General features: G+C 42.2%; 1 protein-coding gene across 20 annotated transcripts in view; it reads left to right on the forward strand.

The window, feature by feature from the left end:
- Positions 1-17,334, forward strand: part of Epb41 (erythrocyte membrane protein band 4.1) — a 147,909-nt gene that overhangs the window by 90,614 nt on the left and 39,961 nt on the right. For 16 of the 20 annotated variants that reach the window (XM_029476056.2, XM_029476061.2, XM_029476057.2 and 13 more), the window contains exons 8-12: positions 131-218; positions 3,922-4,074; positions 7,214-7,311; positions 7,993-8,165; positions 14,956-15,143. In XM_029476056.2, coding sequence (XP_029331916.1) covers positions 131-218; positions 3,922-4,074; positions 7,214-7,311; positions 7,993-8,165; positions 14,956-15,143 — 700 coding nt within the window. The remainder of the gene's footprint in view (positions 1-130; positions 219-3,921; positions 4,075-7,213; positions 7,312-7,992; positions 8,166-14,955; positions 15,144-17,334) is intronic. The other 4 variants (XM_085838905.1, XM_029476053.2, XM_085838907.1 and 1 more) reach the window with 1 other exon arrangement.

Below are 17,334 nucleotides of genomic sequence, written 5' to 3' on the forward strand. Positions count from 1 at the left end.
CTGTAATTATGTTGAGGACTCAAAAATGTGCATATGTGTGTTTTTATATAAAGGATAATGAATATTCTGTTGTTATTACCATAAATTCTTTTGCTGAGGCACTGAATTTTCTGTTTTTATTCTGTCAAAGGTCCATGACTCCAGCTCAGGCAGACTTGGAATTTCTTGAGAATGCCAAAAAGTTGTCCATGTATGGAGTTGATCTTCACAAAGCAAAGGTAGTGATAACTTTGACCTTTATTAACCTGTGTGTATGTGTACATGACACAGACCTGTTAAAGTGTATATGGCACACTTGTTTTATACCTCTTTACAGCACCATTTATGGTATTTTATTTATTCATTTAGGTTTTTTTTGAGACAGGGTTTCTCTGTGTAGCTCTTCGCCATCCTGAAACTCACTCTGTAGACCATGCTGGCCTCTAACTCAGAGATCCACCTGCCTCTGCCTCCCGAGTGCTAAATCAAAGGCATGCGCCACCACCCCACCGCCTGGCTATTTATGGTATTTTAAAACTTTCCTGAGAAACAAGTTTTGGCCTGGCATAACATGCCTAGAATCTCAGCACTAGATGACAAAAGGGAGGCAGGTCTTGGGCTCAAAGGTAGTCTGGGGTTTATAGAGATGCTCAGTGGTTAACTGCATCAGCTGCTCTTCTAGAGGACGCCTTGGGCTTGATTTTCACACCACCAGTAGCTCTAGTTCCAGGAGATCAGGTGCCTTCTTCTGGCTTTCCTGGGTACTGCAAGCATGTGGTACACAGACATACATCAGCCCAAACACCCATAGACATAAATCTAAAAACCTAAAGCTAGCCTGGGCTACATAGCAAGACTCCCTCCATGGGGGCAAAAGGAAAAGAAGAGAGGAGAAAGGAGCAAAGGACTATGGGAGAAGAACAGGGAGGGAGCTGGGTGTGGCAGATTACACCTGTAATACCAGTTCTCTGGATGTGAGTGGATTGTTTAAGACAAGCCTAGGCTACAAAGAGAGAAAAAAGAGAGTTGAATTTGTTTGTTTGTTTGTTTGTTTGTTTGTTTATGTTTTCAGACAGAACCTTACTATGTAGCCCTGCCCTGCCTATAACTTGCTATCATCTGCCTCCCAGGTGCTAGGTTTACAGGCCTGTGCCATCATGCCCAGCTTGAATTGATATGTTTTTTTTTTGTTGTTGTTGTTTTTAAGAATTCTAGGGCTGGTGAGATGGCTCAGTGGGTAAGAGCACCCGACTGCTCTTCCAAAGGTCCAGAGATCAAATCCCAGCAACCACATGGTGGCTCACAACCATCCGTAACGAGATCTGACTCCCTCTTCTGGTGTGTCTGAAGACAGCTACAGTGTACTTACATATAATCAATAAATAAATCTTTAAAAAAAAAAAAAAAAAAGAATTCTAGGTATCAGTCCAGATATCCCTTACCACTTTCACGATCAAAATTTTTCAACCAAAACATTGTAAAGATAAAAATGTGAACACCTAAAGAAAAATAGATTGTATTTTCTAAAATAAAGTTATATTTGAAAATACAGAGAGGCAGAAAGGTGCGTTTCCGTTTCACAGGGAGCATCACCTAAGAATTGCCTAGGTGTTTATTAAATATGCAGACTGCAGAGCTCTGCCCAGATTTATAGGCTGGCCCTGAAGAGGCTCTAGCTTCAGCTATAATGACCATTCCAAATGAGGCTAATGATGCCTGAATCAGAGCCATTCCCCAAGGCCAGGGATTCTAAGTGTGGTCTCTCAGTCAGTGGCATTTGGCACCACCTAGAAACTTGTTAGAAATAAATATTTCAGGTTTCTCCCAGAGCTAATAATCAAGTGGGTGGGAACTGAGAAGTCTGCCTGACAAGCTCTTCGAGTGACTCATGTGCACTGGATAAACCATAGCTCTTTTGAGAATTACTTACTGGGCTAGGAAGTCAGAAGCCTGAGCTTTAATCACAGACCTGCCTACTTAATGCAAGTTGCTTGGCTACTAAATGGCCACTAAAATGGCTAGGAGTGTTGGAAAGATTGCAGGGAAAGGATTCAAGGGATAGTCCCAGGCTCATTTAAAGGTACTTAACTAGTGTTTGTGATATAGACAGAGCCACATCCAGTAAGAAATAAAAGAGTAGAGATACTTAGCCACAAAAGGGAAATAGGACTAGAGATGGAGCTCAGAGGGTGGAGCGCTTGCCTAGCATGCATGAAGTCCTAGGTTCAGTCGCAGCACATAAACGACATGTGTTGGTGCATACCTATAATCCCAGCCCAGGAAGTAGAGGCAGGAGGATCAAAAGATCAGTATCATTTCTAGCTAAATGGGGAATTTCAGGATAGCCTGGGTTACATAAGACCCTGCTTCAAATAAATAAAAATTTAAAACTGAAGAGATTTTATCATGGAGTCCAGGCATAAACCCAGAGCTAGAAAAATAGAAACTATATCTATGGAAACCACAGGGAAATCTACTTTTTAGCTCAATATGACAAGTTGTTTAGTAAAGTTCTTCAAAGATGTGATAGGCTGATCTCAGAGGATGATGGACTAAAGCTCTTTCGCTCCTATTTATTCTCGAATACTCAGAAAACTCACTTGGTAGAAACTTAGAAACAGACGTTCAAGCATCTGGTCTCTCTTGGACCCGTGGATCATTTTCAGGACTCTCCTTGCCTGAATGTCTTATGAGTTCATGTTTAGGTTCTGTTCATTTGGTAAAATTTCATTGCACACTTGGCTTTCTGGAGCCGTCCCTGTGCTCTGGATCGTTCTGCACTGGACAGCGGTTTCCATGACCCTGTAAAGTGCTGTTAGGACATCAGAACCTCAGCTCAGGAGCTCTTCCATGACAAGTCTGTTCTGTTTATGTCTTGTCTCCTGGTGGAGGCTGGTGTCTGAAGTGGATGGAGTCAGATAGCGTGTGCCTTTTCTAAATGCTGCAAAACAAAGTGTTCCTCCAAATAACGTCAGCAAAAGAGAAAGGAAGCTGACAGCCTGGTTTAGTGCACTGGTACCAAGCCTGGTGAGCTGTTTGATCTCCAAGACCCATGTGGTAGGAGAGAAGCTGCTGCAGGTTGTCCTCCGACCTCCATAAGTACTTGTGGCAGGTATGAGCCCACACATAATTAACTTACATTGTGGCAGGTATGTGCCCACACATAATTAACTAAGTTTCTTAAATTTTTAAAAAAGAGAAAGATGGTTGTAAACTGTGGACTTTAAGAACATAAAAGGGCATCTTCTGGTAAGATCTCAGTCATTGAATTGAAGCTGTGTGTGATTTATCTCTGTAATTCTTATATATAATACATTTAGGTGCTAATAATTTTCTCTAAAGTCATTTTTAGGAAAAAGAAGTCAAGAAGCATTTAATTTTGGAAGCATTTGGGTTTGATAACTAGATAGTCATATGATTAATTCAGGTGCAGTTTGTTTTTCTTAAATTATGTGGTGATTAATATTTTAATTTTTTCTTAATAATTAGGTACATTAACATAATGCCATTTTCTATAGTGTTCTTTCTAGGCTTAGGAATAGTACTTAAAATTTAATATACTTAACATCAAATTTTTACTGTCAGATCTGTTATGCTAACTTCATGCAATAATGAACATGTACACGTCACAGTGGGTGTGGAGATCCAAGGACAGCGTGGGAGTTTTTCATGCCAGCCTTGTAGATTCTGGGGATGTAACTCAGGTTGTAGGCTTGGTAGCAAACGCCTTTATCTGCTGGGCATCTCATTGGCCTAATAGCAGTAACTCATGCCTCAACACCTAGCTGGGTTACTGAGGCTGTCTCCGACTTAGACAGCACGCCAGTAGATGCTGTTTTTTGTTTTTACCAATTGCTTTGTGACAGGTTCTGGTTGCTGATCTTGTTGGGTTATTTAATAATAGCCAATAACGTGCTGAGGATGACGTTGCTTCTCTTTCAGGACTTGGAGGGAGTGGACATCATCCTCGGCGTCTGCTCCAGCGGCCTTCTGGTTTACAAAGACAAGTTGAGAATTAACCGCTTTCCTTGGCCCAAAGTGCTAAAGATTTCTTACAAACGCAGCAGCTTCTTCATCAAGATCCGGCCTGGAGAGGTACATAACTTAAATTTCTTTTCACTCAAACCAAACATGGACTGAAACATCCCTTGTAGCGGGACACGGTAGCAAATGCTTGTAATCTCTGGACTTGTAGTCGTGGGGGCTGAAGCAGGAGGAGAATTGCAAGTTCAGGGTGAGCCTGAGATACGTAGGAAAACCTGTCATCTGAGGATGCAGCTAATCCTAGCACTTGTGAGATGGAGAAGGGGGCAGAACTTCCAAGTCGGGCCACCTACAAAACAGAAGTAAACAAACCAACCTCCCAAATTGGTGGGCACATTTCAGGATATACCCATATAATTTTAGCTTTTATATAAAGAAGCTATCATTGTACAATAGAAAATTGTTTAAATAGAAGTTATTTTTTTAAAGTTATTGTTTTGTTTTTTTAAACATAAATCTTTATTATTTTTCTTTTGGTTTATATATATATATATATATATATATATGACTTATTCATTTATTTTATGTAAGTATACTATAGCTGTCTTCAGACTCACCAGAAGAGGGCATCAGATCCCATTACAGATGGTTGTGAGCCACCATGTGGTTGCTGGGATTTGAACTCAGAACCTCTGGAAGAGCAGTCAGTGCTCTTAACCACTGAGCCATCTTTCTAGCCCTTGTTCTGTTTTTTACAGAGGTCTGTCTATGTAGCTTTCAATGTCCTGAAGATTTTGTGTGTGTGTGTGTGTGTGTGTTTGTGTTGTGGGCATTGTATATGTTGTGTGTTTGTGTGTGGGTATGTGTGTGGGGTGTGTGTGGGGGGGAGTGTGTATTGTATATGTGTTGTGTGTTTGTTGTCTCTGTGGTGTGTGTGGTGTGGTATGTGTGTCTGTCTGTGTGTTTGTATGTGTGTGTTGTATGTTATGTGGGGTGTGTGTGTGTGTGTGTGTGTGTGTGTGTGTGTGTTTAGGGAGCTATGTGTCTGGGTATGTGCACATGAGTATAGGTGTCTCAGGACATGAGAGACATTGACTGCCCTGGAGCTAGAGCTTTTTTTCTGTCAGATCTCTTCTGGTAACTTTATACAATAATGAACAAGTACATGTCACAGTGGCTGAGGGCAACGTGGAGGTTTTTCATTCTACCATGCTGATTCTGGGGATTGATGTAGGTGGTGGGAACTGAACTTAAATCCTGTGTGAGAGCAGTATGTGCTTTTAGCCACTAAATTATTTCCTACCCAGGGCATTTTTTAAAAAGCTCTAAATTCTTCTCTACCACTTCCTAGAGAAGTGGGTCTGGAAAGATCAGAAGCTGAGTGTCCTTATATTCATGAAAAATAATAACTTTTCTATCCCAGAGAAGCCCAGGCTGACCTACGGTAGCATTGTGTGTGTGTATCACCATCTGCTGGTCAACAGTGGTACTGTCTCAGCCTGGAAGTACTGGCTGTGCCTTGAAGCACTGTTTCATTCCATACCCATGTGCTTGTGCAAGCACCTATCAGTATCTTCCCTCCAAGTTTCAAATCCACGACTCTTAACAAGAAAGAAGCTTTTGAGACAGGGTCTCTGTATGCAGCCCCTCAGTGTGGCCTGGAAGTCAAAAAGATCTGCTTGCCCTGTCTCTAGTGTTGACATTGAAAGGCATGCACACCACAAAATGTTTATTAAACAGGTTCTTTGTGTCAGTGACTATTCTAGGGGCTAGAAATATAACAGTAATGAAAAGGATGCTATTCTTCAGCCAGCTTGCATTTTAATATAGGAAGGCAGAAATAAGTACATACACAGAAAGAAATATAATAAATGCTATGAGAAGTCTTCGGTTTGAAGTCTTAGCTATCCAATGTATAGTGAAAATATACAATTCTTCCTCAAATCAGCTGAGAACAGCAGGATTCTGAAAAGTGAGGTGCCATGACTACTTCAGAGGGCCGTGCCATCTCATAGCTGACTAAGCAGATAATTTCTCTGACCTCAGTGTCTCCATGTGTAAAATTATACTTGGACTTAGAAGGACCGTTGCTAGAAATAAGAGCATGCAAACAAACCTGTTTCCTTTTCCATCTTACAAAGTGTGCTTGAGGTGGAAACAGAGGCAGACTGAAGGCATGGATTTCTAGTAGTCCTGGCAGAGCCCGGGGAAGAAAGCTTGTAATCACTCGAGGAGGAGGACGTAAGTCCCAGAGACTTGCTGTCTCCATGGTGACTGTAGGTTCCAAGAGTGTTGCTGAGAGGTACACTAGCAAGTGTAAGGCCGTGGTTTAGTCTTCAGCACTGACTCTTCCCATATGACCAAGAGGATGACTTTTAAGTATTCTTAAAAGACTAATGAGTTAGTCCATAGACCAGGTAGCCTCATTTGGTTATTCTGCAGCATATGCATACACCAGTCATTCTCAACAAGTCAGTGTGTGTCAGTTTTAAAAATTAAAAGAATCCGGGCTGGAGAAGGAGGCACACACCTTAATTCCAGAGCTCTGTGCTTTACATAGCCAGACAAGCCAGGGCAACCTAGTGAGACCCTGCCTTTAAAAAAGAAAACAGTCATCTGGTTTGAGACAAATGTCTCGTTCCCAATACTAATTTCTATTGTGTAATAATAGTGGTAGGCTGGAGCAATTATGGGATGTCTCATTCCCTGATTATTGAGTAATCTATAGTTACAAATGCAGGTCTGTGACTAACAAAAAGCAGTTTTAGACAGTCAAAGGTTGACTAAAGTGTGCCTCAGAGCAGTACCTGCATACTGTGTGTGTTCTAAAAAATTAGGATGCATAAGTAATAGAAGACCTTCTTCCTGACCTTATTACTTTGGACAAAACCTCCATTGCTGAGCAAATTTCTTTTTAATAAGAAAAAAATATTAATGTAAGTTTTTTTTATTTAAAAAATATTGTGTGTGTGTATGTTTTACCTGCATGTGTGTCTGCACCACATGCATGCCTGGTACCCATGGAGGTCAGAAGAGGGTGTTGGGTCCCTTGGGAGCAGATGGTGGTGCGGTGGTAATAGATGGTTGTGAGCCACCATGTGGGTTCTAGGAATTGAACCCCAGTCCTCTAGAACCACTGAGCCATCTCGCCAACCCCCAGACATTGTTTGTGCTGTATCTCGATGGTATCCTGTTTCTTAGGCTCTGATTGAATAGTATTTATGTTTTATGTTTATTTGCCCCTCTATAGCAAGAACATTATGAAAGTACCATCGGCTTCAAGCTCCCCAGTTATCGAGCAGCCAAGAAACTATGGAAGGTCTGCGTGGAGCATCACACGTTCTTCAGGTATTATTCTGCTCAAGTATTTCCCAAGGATGTGTTATTTGTGCCTGCTTCTGTTTTGAACCTGTTATTGAAATGATCATATCTGTGGAGCTGGCATTTTATTTAGCTCAGGCAAGAGCAACTTAATCAAGACAATGCGACGGGGTGTTCTTTCTCTTTTGGCTGGAAAGCGTGGCTCAGCATTCCCACGGTGCCTTTCCATGCACTGTAAAAGAACAGTGGAAGTAAAGAGTGAGACCCAGTGTTTGCCTGGGGCTCTGGTTGCTTTCCCAGCAGCTGAACTCAGTCCTGGACGTAGGTTGCTACAGACCCGCCTCCTAATAACTGTATCGCTTTAAGCAAGTAACTTCTTCATGGGATGTGTCAATTTCCTGTATCTGTAAAATCAGATACATTTCAAGGATGTTGTGTGAATCCTGCAGCACTATCAGGCGTTTTGTAAACCGTGAGACCTTACCTGTAGAAACTTAATGTTTTTAATATTATAGCTCCCAACTAAATTACTTCTGGTTGCTTGAGATATGACCCAGACTTACAATAGGGATTGCTTGACTAGAAATCGCTATGAGAGTTTGGAAACATCTTTATTCTTGGTTTGATTTTTAGTTTTATAGTCACATAAATAAAGTAATGCAAGTAAAATAATAAAATAGGAGCATTATTATCATTTTTCTCTCCCAGACTGACCTCTACAGACACCATCCCCAAAAGCAAGTTTCTTGCCCTGGGATCCAAATTCCGATACAGTGGCCGGACTCAAGCTCAGACCAGGCAAGCCAGTGCCCTGATTGACAGGCCTGCTCCACACTTTGAGCGGACAGCAAGCAAGCGGGCGTCCAGGAGCCTCGATGGAGGTTTGTATTAGATGTTATTGATGCTACCGTGATCTTTAGAGAGAGATAAAGGAAGTATAAGGGGTTTTTATTGTTGTTGCTTTGAAATAAGAACTTAAGATATCTGCGACTGGCCTCAAGCTCTTTAGCTTCCTGTTCTGACCTCCTGCGTGCTGGGGTTACAAGCATGGCACCATGCCCAACTTGGAAGTATGACTATTTATAATAATTCTACTATCTCCAATTTACGGAGAACCTCAGTGGTCAAGTGAAAGGGGTGCTGCTGACTAATCCAGACTTAAGGAGTTAAGGCTGTGTGTGGTGGGTGCAGGCCCTTAATCCTAGCGCTCCCAGCTCTTGGGAGGCAGAGGAGGTGGATATCAGTGCTAACCTATCCTACACAGGAGTTCCAGGCCAGCCAGAGCCACAGTGAGACCCTGACTCCAAGCACACAAACAAAACTCAATAACAGAGCTAAGAAAACCATCTTAAGAATAAGAAGTGAGGTTCACTGCAGACAGTAATGGCTGAATACCAACAGATTCTACAAGTATTTAACTTGTTTTTTACTTTGTTCAGTTACTTGTTTTGCATGCCTTATGTGCCTACTGTTCCCTGGAAACATTGCTGTGGGCATCAGATATGATCTTCATGGAGTTTTCAGTCCATAGGTATAAACAGAAGCAAATAAAGATAACTTCAGGTAGTTGTGAGTGCTCTGAAGAAACTAGAATGGGAAAATGAGGTGACAAGTGTCTCAGGCGGTGAGATGGTGGAGTGCTTCAGATCAGGTAATCCAGTTACAGTCAGAAGGCTCCTCAGAACAACGTCATTTACTTACACCTGGACATTGAGAAGTTACTGGCCATCTCAAAGTCTAGGTGAACCACTCCAGATGAAAGAGTGGAGGAGTGAACGCTGCCTTGTTCCACAGAACTCTCTGTGCCAATGGAAATACATTGTGTATGATTTGGAATCATTCTGGTTGTTAAGAACCAGAAATGTGGCTGCTGCCGAGGATCTGAGCATTTCACTACAAACAAACAATCATGTGACCACTGACTGAGCAGCTCAGGGGTGGATTTTAGTTAGCCTAGGGGAGAGGAGCATAAAGTGTGGTCAGAGCAGCAGGCAGGGGCCCGACTTAGAAGGGCCTCGAAGGCCCACAGTAATGAGTTTAGATTTTCTCTTCATTACAGTGGGAAACTATTGGAAAGAGTGGCACAGCCTACTGTCACCTCTGCATACCGAGCAGCAAGGACTCCAACCTGCCTGAGGATTAAACCAGAAACAGGCCGGAGGCTGACACAGGGAGTCAATGCCAGATAGTTTGTGGTGGGCAGAGGAAAGCAGTTAGAGATTCGTTTTGGAAGTAGAGCTGACAACATTGCCAATAAATTAAATATTGGAAATGGCAAGGAAAAGAAAATCAAGGGGCTGGAGAGATGGCTCAGTGGCTAAGAGCATTGGCTGCTCTTCCAAGGGTCCTGAGTTCAATACCCAGCAACCACGTGGTGGGTCACAACCATCTGTAATGGGATCGATGCCTTTGTCTGAAGATAGTGACAGTGCAATAAATAAATAAATATTAAGAAAGAAAGAAAGACAGAAAGAAAGAAAGAGAGAGAGAGAAAGAAGGAAAGAAGGAAAAGGAAAAGGAAAAGGAAATAAATCAAGTTTTATTCCATGTAGTGGAAGGAGATCCCAGCATCTGGGGTGTAGGGGAACAGGTTTCTGTTCTGTGTTGTCATTCCACCTGTGCCTTTACTGTGTTCATGTGACACTATTAGCTAGCTCATTCCTTACTAGTAAGTCACCCGACCTCCACTTGAACTGTAGTGTGACGCCATTTTTGTTTGTTTGTTTTTGTTTTTTGAGACAGGGTTTCTCTATGTGGCTTTGGCTGTCCTGGAACTCACTCTGAAGTCCAGGCTGGGCTTAAACAAAGAAATCCGCCTGCCTCGGTCTCCTGAGCACTGAGACTAAATGTGTGTGCCACCACTCCTGGCAACTTTTCTCTACACTTTTATTGAACCATTCTTTTTCTGATTTCTTCGGATAGTTGTCTACTGATATTTATCATTCTTATTATTATTTTTTTATGTGCATTAGTGTTTTGCCTGCGTATATATCTGTGTGAAGGTGTCAGGTCCCCTGGAATTGGAGTTACAGACAATTTTTTGAGCTGCCATGTGGGGGGGTTGAACTTGGGTCCTCTGGAAAAACAGCCAATGCTCTTAAGCACTGAGACATCTCTCCAGCCCCTTACTTAATTTGAGAACATAAGCAATTCACCAAAATCAGAAACCTAGTTAGAAGTAGAAACAGAAGCCAACACGGTCCTCTGGAGATGTGTGCTTTATTTTATTTTTAAATTCAATTGTATTTGTGTGTGAGCATATGTACTTAAGTGTGGGGTCCTTGGGGGTTAGAAGAGGATGTTAGGTCCTCTGGGTCTGGAGTTACAGGTGAGCTGCCCAGAGTGGGTGCTGGGAACGAAGCTAGGGTCCTCAGCAAGAGCCAGCGCCTGAGCCGCTGAGCCATTCCTCTAGCCCTGGGTGTGCGTTTCACCCTCTCACTTTTAGAAAGGAGAGGATGAAAGCTGCAAGAGTTAAGATTCACTAAGCACTTAGTATGTTCTAGGTGTTACTCTAAGCCAGCGGTGCTCGCCCTTCCCAATGCTGGGATCCTTGAATACAGTTCCCCATGCAGTGACCCCACCATGGAATTATTTTTGTTGCTACTTCATATCTGTCATTCTGCTACTGCTGTGAATCATAATGTAAGTAGTTCTGGAGATAGAACTTTGCCAAAGGAGTTGCTGCCCACAAGTTGGGAACCACTGCTCTAAGCAGTTAATGAGTTTTCCTGCTGGGTTCGTGCCCCTTTCCTTTGGTTTTGATGTCTGTCATATTGGGGCATGTGTGGGGGTGAGCAGGTATGGCTGCTTATGCAGTGGCATGTATGTGGACATCAGAAGACTATTGCTGTGCACACGAGCTTCTAAGGATTCTGTCTGTTTCCAGGGAAACATGAGTGCATGTCAGTGTGTGCACATGGAGGCCAGAGGTTGACATCAAGTGTTTCTATGATAACATTCCAGCTATGTTTTGGAGACAGGGTCACTCTCTAAACCTGGAGCTCGCCAGTGTGCGAGGTTGGCTTGCCAGAAAGCTGCAGGGATCTGCTCGCCAACCCACAGCTAAGCTCACAGACATAGACGTAGCTAGTGCACGGGGCTGATAATCTGAAATCAGGTCTTATGCTTGCCCACAAGCACATTACCAGCTGAGTCACTTTCCCGGCCCACACCGAAACACCTTAAATACAAATCACTAATGTACTAATAAACATTTAATTACTTCAAATGAGCAAATTGTACAATATATAAATTATATCACAGTAAAGTTGTTGAAAACATAAAACAGCTCCGGCCATATTTATTGTGACCTGTAGTTTGTAGTCTCCTTACTGCCAAACTGAAGAGAATTTGCTTTTTTCCAGGGCTCCTAAGTGGTATCTTTCCGTTGAGTTATATGTCACTGTGTGCATAATTAATATTTTTAAAGATTTATTTATTTCATGTATGTGAGCACACTGTTGCTCTCTTCAAACACACCAGAAGGGAGCATCAGATCTCATTACAGATGGTTGTGAGACACCATGTGGTTGCTGGGATTTGAACTCAGGACCTCTGGAAGAGCAGTCAGAGCTCTTAACCACTGAGCCATCTCTCTAACCTGAATAATTAATTTTTGCCCAACATATTCTTGAAATAGTATTAGCTCATAGCAAAATAAGTAGAAGGACTGAAGTATATGGTGTTAGAAGTTACTGATATTTAGAATTAAGTATTTTTCTTCCTGTTGAGTATTCTCTCCCCGGTTCTCCTACAGTTGGCATCGTTCACATTCCACAGGAAACTCAGGTCTCTTCCTAGCACCACCGTGTGAGGCTGAGGGCTCACTGTGTGAGGGACACTGTGTCTGGCTTGCTTCTTACTACTTTTCCTAGTGGGGGACGGTCATTATAGCTGGTATTTTCCAGTTTGTGAACTATGACCACTTCTGCATCTAGTCATTAGTTTTTATATTTGTATCTACTTTCCCACGCACAGTAGGAATGCTGAAGACATAAATCATTTGGCTCTGCAGTATTAGTATTGGATTAGAACCAAATTCATGTAGCAAGATAACACATGGTGAAAGCGAGGGCTATGTGTCTATGATTCCAGGCAGAGTTGAATTAATTTTTTTGAGAGGAGGTGTGAATACACATGTAATCCGAGGCATTAACACAACTGTGAGAAAAATATTTTGTCAGTTCCCTTGTTTTGTTAGGCTTGCCTACCATCTGCCACTCTTGGGTTGACTAGCAGAGAGCACCCATTAGCAACAGGGACTCGCAAGCGGCCACAGATCTGTCATTTCGCGATGAGACAGGCTCAACGGTTCTGTTATTCTTTTGCTAGGCATCCTCTGAGAAGTCTTTCTGTGGAGATCATTGCAGAATAGAAAGCATTTCTTTCATGGTGTCATTTGTATAACATAGATGTAACTTTCTATTCGTCAGTCTGTTCTGGCTTAAGGAATTCCTTTGCTTTGCTTCATTTTTTTTATAAATCTAAATGTATCAGAATAAATTATGTTCAGTAGTCTGAAGAAAGTACATAATAAGGTTGTATGCTTCCATTAAAGAGTATTCAAATCTAATAAAAGTCTCAGTACAAGAAAGAGTGAGGGTCTGTTATCTGAACGTCTTAATCAGAGCCCTGGAGATGGCTCCGTGGGTACAGGTGCTTGTCACATAAAGCTGAGAGCTTGAGTTCAATCCCTGATCCCAAAGTGAAAGGAAAGACTCAATTGCCCCGGGTTACCCTCTGACCTCCACACACATGCTGTGATGTGTGTGCGTGCCCCCACACCCCGCCAACATGCACACAAGGAGACAAACAGATAACTAACAATTAAATACAATTTTAAAATGAAGTATTAAAGTAAATGTGATGGGACATACTTACCTTTAACCCCAACATTTTTAAAAAAAGATTTATTTATTATTTCTTTATTTATTGTATATGAGTGCACTGTAGCTGTCTTCAGACACACCAGAAGAGGGCATTAGATCTCATTACAGATGGTTGTGAGCCACCATGTGGTTGCTGGGAATTGAACTCAGGACCTTTAGAAGAGCAGCCAGTACTCTTAACCTCTGAGACATCTCTCCAGCCCCCTAATCCTAGCATTTATGAAACAAAGGCAGGCAGATCTCTGAGAGTTCAAGGCCAACCTGATCTACATGCTAAGTTCCAGAACAGCCAGGGATATGTAGAGAAAAATCCTCTCTCAAACAAAAAAGACAAAGGTTTAGTTTTGACATTAAACTTGAGTAAGCTTTACTACAGAATGTATGGACATTTTCTTTTTTGACCCTGAAAGAAAAGAACAAAGATTAAAAACTAAAGATAATGACTGTTTCTTGTTTTATTTTGTGATATTGGGGGTGGAGCCCAGGGCCTCCTGCCTGCAGGGCAAGCAGTCTGTCACTGAGCTGTAGCTCCAGACTCTATTTGAATTAAGTTACCTAAAGCAGATGCCAAGTAGTCCAATCCAAGTCACAGTTAATGGTGTGCAGAGGGTTTTATAGTCAGCCTGGACAGTGTCCTCTCCAGAGCGGCCCGGGCAGGCTTCTCTCCTTGGCCTCTGCTGCCTTTCCTCTGTGCACTAGATGACAGCATCTCCATTCTCTCTCTCTCTGCCCTAGCTGTGACACCAAAACTTCTCCAGACATTGTCAAATATGCCCTGGGCGGAAATCAACCCTGGTTGAGAGTCAGTGTTCTAAGTACTTTAGAGAACAGGGCTGTAAGGCATTGGCAAGGTGGAGAGGGCGCTCCATTAGTTAATGCTTTATTTTTGGGTGAAAGTCCAGAATTTTTGAACTTTTTGAAAAAATATTTATTATTTATTTAATGTATGTGAGTACACTGTAGCTGTCTTCAGACACACCAGAAGAGAGCATCAGACTCCATTACAGATGGTTATGAGCCACCATGTGGTTGCTGGGAATTGAACCCAGGACCTCTGGAAGAGCAGACATTAACGTTGCATCAGTGCTCTTAACTCCCGAGCCATCTCTCCAGCCCTTTTTTGAATTTTTAATCAACTGATTTATTAAAAGAGATTGTCTGGCACAAAGATTTACCTTTACACATATCAAGCAGTAGTTCCTGTCTCACCAGAAGAGCCATTTTTAAAGGTTCTCTCTCTCTCTCTCTCTCTCTCTCTCTCTCTCTCTCTCTCTCCCTCCCTCCCTCCCTCCCCCCCTCTCTTTTTCTTTCTGTAATAATTTTGTAGAAGCTTCATAGAAAAACAATAAACGGAAAGCGAGACGACCGGCTTTATCCACCTCACTAAATCATATGTTTAGGCTCCTGAGACCACCTAAAAATAAACATTTATTTCAAAGCAGCTTACTGGGAGAGCTACCCGAATCCGTGCTTTATTGTAAGTTTTTTTTTTTTTAAACAGACTATAAGTTAAGTGAGGTTTGATTTCTTTTTTTCAGTCTTTATTCGAATTCAGCATTTATGAAACAGCGATGTAGATGTCCTGGTTTCTCCGTGGAGGACGTTTATCTTGTTGCCATCATCTACCTTCAAAAGCACAGTTTGTGTTCACCTCTAGATGACAGATACAGGAGGCCACAGCAGTCCCGAGTGTTCTGGATTGGCAGTTTCACCCTGTGACTTTGAAGTCAGTCAGGAGAGTGACACCTGCCTTCGTCTGATCTTCCCTCTTTTCCTCACACAGCAGCAGCTGCCGAGTCCACAGACCGAAGTCCTCGGCCCACCTCTGCCCCAGCCATTGCTCAGAGTCAGGTCACAGAAGGGCCAGGGGCACCTAGCAAAAAAACACCAAAGGAAGCTGTGAAGGTTGAAGAGAAGCGGGGAGAAGAGCCGGCTGAGCCAGCTGAGCCGGAGCCCACAGAAGCATGGAAGGTATGTCTTAGATGCCGAGGTCAGCTAGAGCACACTCCTGAGTTACACCTGTTTTCAGAGCAGCTGAATCCTACAGCTTTCCAACAAAGTTGCCCTTTCTCATTGTTTCTAAAAGAAATCATCTCTTACCAACTGCCTGAGTATCTTTCTAGAATTTGATTTTCAAAGAATAGATTTGCATAAAGCACATTTATAAAGCTATTTAAAGATTTCCTAATTTTTTATTATTATTATTATTATTATTTGATTGATGTGTATGAGTGTTTTGCCTGAATTTATGTATATACACCATGTGCGTGTCTGGTGCCTGCAGAGGTCAGAAGAGAGCATCAAATCCCCTGGAAGTGGAGTTACAGATTGTTGTGAGCCACCATGTAGGTGCTGAGTATCAATCCCAGGTCCTCTGCGAGAGCAGTCACCTCTTACCTGCTGAGCCATCTCTCCAGCCTAGACACTTAAACATTGAACAGCTAGATAAGGAAAAGATCTATTTCGTGGGAACAATTATGCTTCCAGGTTGATCATTCTGAGTTTTGAGTATAACCACAGTCACTGTGCTGAGTTGAAAAATCACTGGTTAATTAGCAGATCTCTCAGAAATCATAGCTGGACTAATATTTTATATATGTTCAATCTTTTAAATAACATTTACACAGTGCTAGTTCAGGCCTGTTAAAGTAGATGCAGTCTCACCTTTGTGAAGGGGTATGAGAGGTGGCAGTCCTGAGAATGACGCTTTATGGTAAGACCTTGGGGAGTGCCTTCTCATTTGCATATTGATAGTGCATAGATCAGGCTGTTCTTTTGGAGCCTGGTCAATATCTGATTCAATGTAGAACAGTGAGCAACTGTTATTTTTATTTTAACTGTTAAGTATGACATTCAGGTTCTCTGTCTTTAGTGACATTTGCCTGGTGTCCATGACATTGGTCTTCAGGTTCCGTGTGGCTTTTGAATACCTGCTCAGTTTTTAATGCTGGAATGTATCAATCTGCACTTTAAAAAAAAAAAAAGATATTATTTATTTATTATATATATACACTGTAGCTGTCTTCAGAAACCCCAGAAGAGGGCATCAGATCTCATTACAGATGGTTGTGAGCCACCATGTGGTTGCTAGGTTTTGAACTTGGTCCTCTGGAAGAGCAGTCAGTGCTCTTAACCGTTGAGCCATCAATCCAGCCCTCAACCTACACTTTTGACTCTTCCATACTGATTAGAGAGTGTGAGGCTGTTGGAATTGTCAAGGGCAGGGGGTGGGGGTGTGTCCCTGACACTAATGGCTAAGACACTGCTGGCCTTCTGCTATCTCACTAGTTTTCCTTTTGCCCATAAAGCATGCAAGTTCATCAAAAATAAGTTTCTTTTGCCTTTGAAGCTTGATGAAATGGGGTTTGCATGTTTCCCAGGCTAGTCTCGAACACCTGCAGTCAAGAAACTCTTATACCTTAACCTTCCTAATAGCTGGGACTGTACGTATGTATCTGCTCTCCTCTTTTGGCCTCAATCCTTTTTTTTTTCTCATCATTTAACTTTTTATATATATATGCACTTGTGTTTAGCCTGTATGTGTAGCTGTGTGAGGGTGTTGGATCCACTGGAACTGGAGTTACAGACAGTTGTGAGGCAATGAGGGTGCTGGGAATTGAACCCTGGTCCTCTGGAAGAGGAGATAATGCTCCCAACTGCTGAGCCATCTCTCCAGCCCCATAGCTCTCTTTTTTTCCTTTTTATTTAGTCTTCTGTCCTTACATCCTGGCTGCAGTGTTCCCTCCCTCCCCTTCCCCCATTCTCTCCCCACTTCCTTTTTCACCTCCCCACCTCCTCTTAGAAAAGAGCAGGCCTCTCAGGGATATCAACCAAATATGGTACAGCAAGCTGCAGTAAGACCAGGCACATAGTCTCACTCAGGTCAAGGCTGGGTGATTGGCCTCAATTCTTAAACTGAAGCAGTGGCTCTCCATTTTCTCCTGCTAGATTACTAAAGACCCAAAAGACGTTCATTGTTTAAACAATAAACTTAAGCTCTATGAAATAATTTAAAACTAGTATTTGCAGTGTATACATAATTCTATGAAGACATTATGTCTGTTCTAAGTAGGGCATGATGGCACATGTCTGTAATTTCAGATCTTGGGAAATGGAGTTGAAGGCCAGCCCAGGCTACATAGTAAAACTCTGTCTCAAAAAC

Source organism: Mus caroli, unplaced genomic scaffold, assembly GCF_978045245.1.
Source record: "Mus caroli unplaced genomic scaffold, Mus_caroli_1 scaffold_6, whole genome shotgun sequence".
In the NCBI taxonomy this organism is placed as follows: domain Eukaryota; kingdom Metazoa; phylum Chordata; class Mammalia; order Rodentia; family Muridae; genus Mus; species Mus caroli.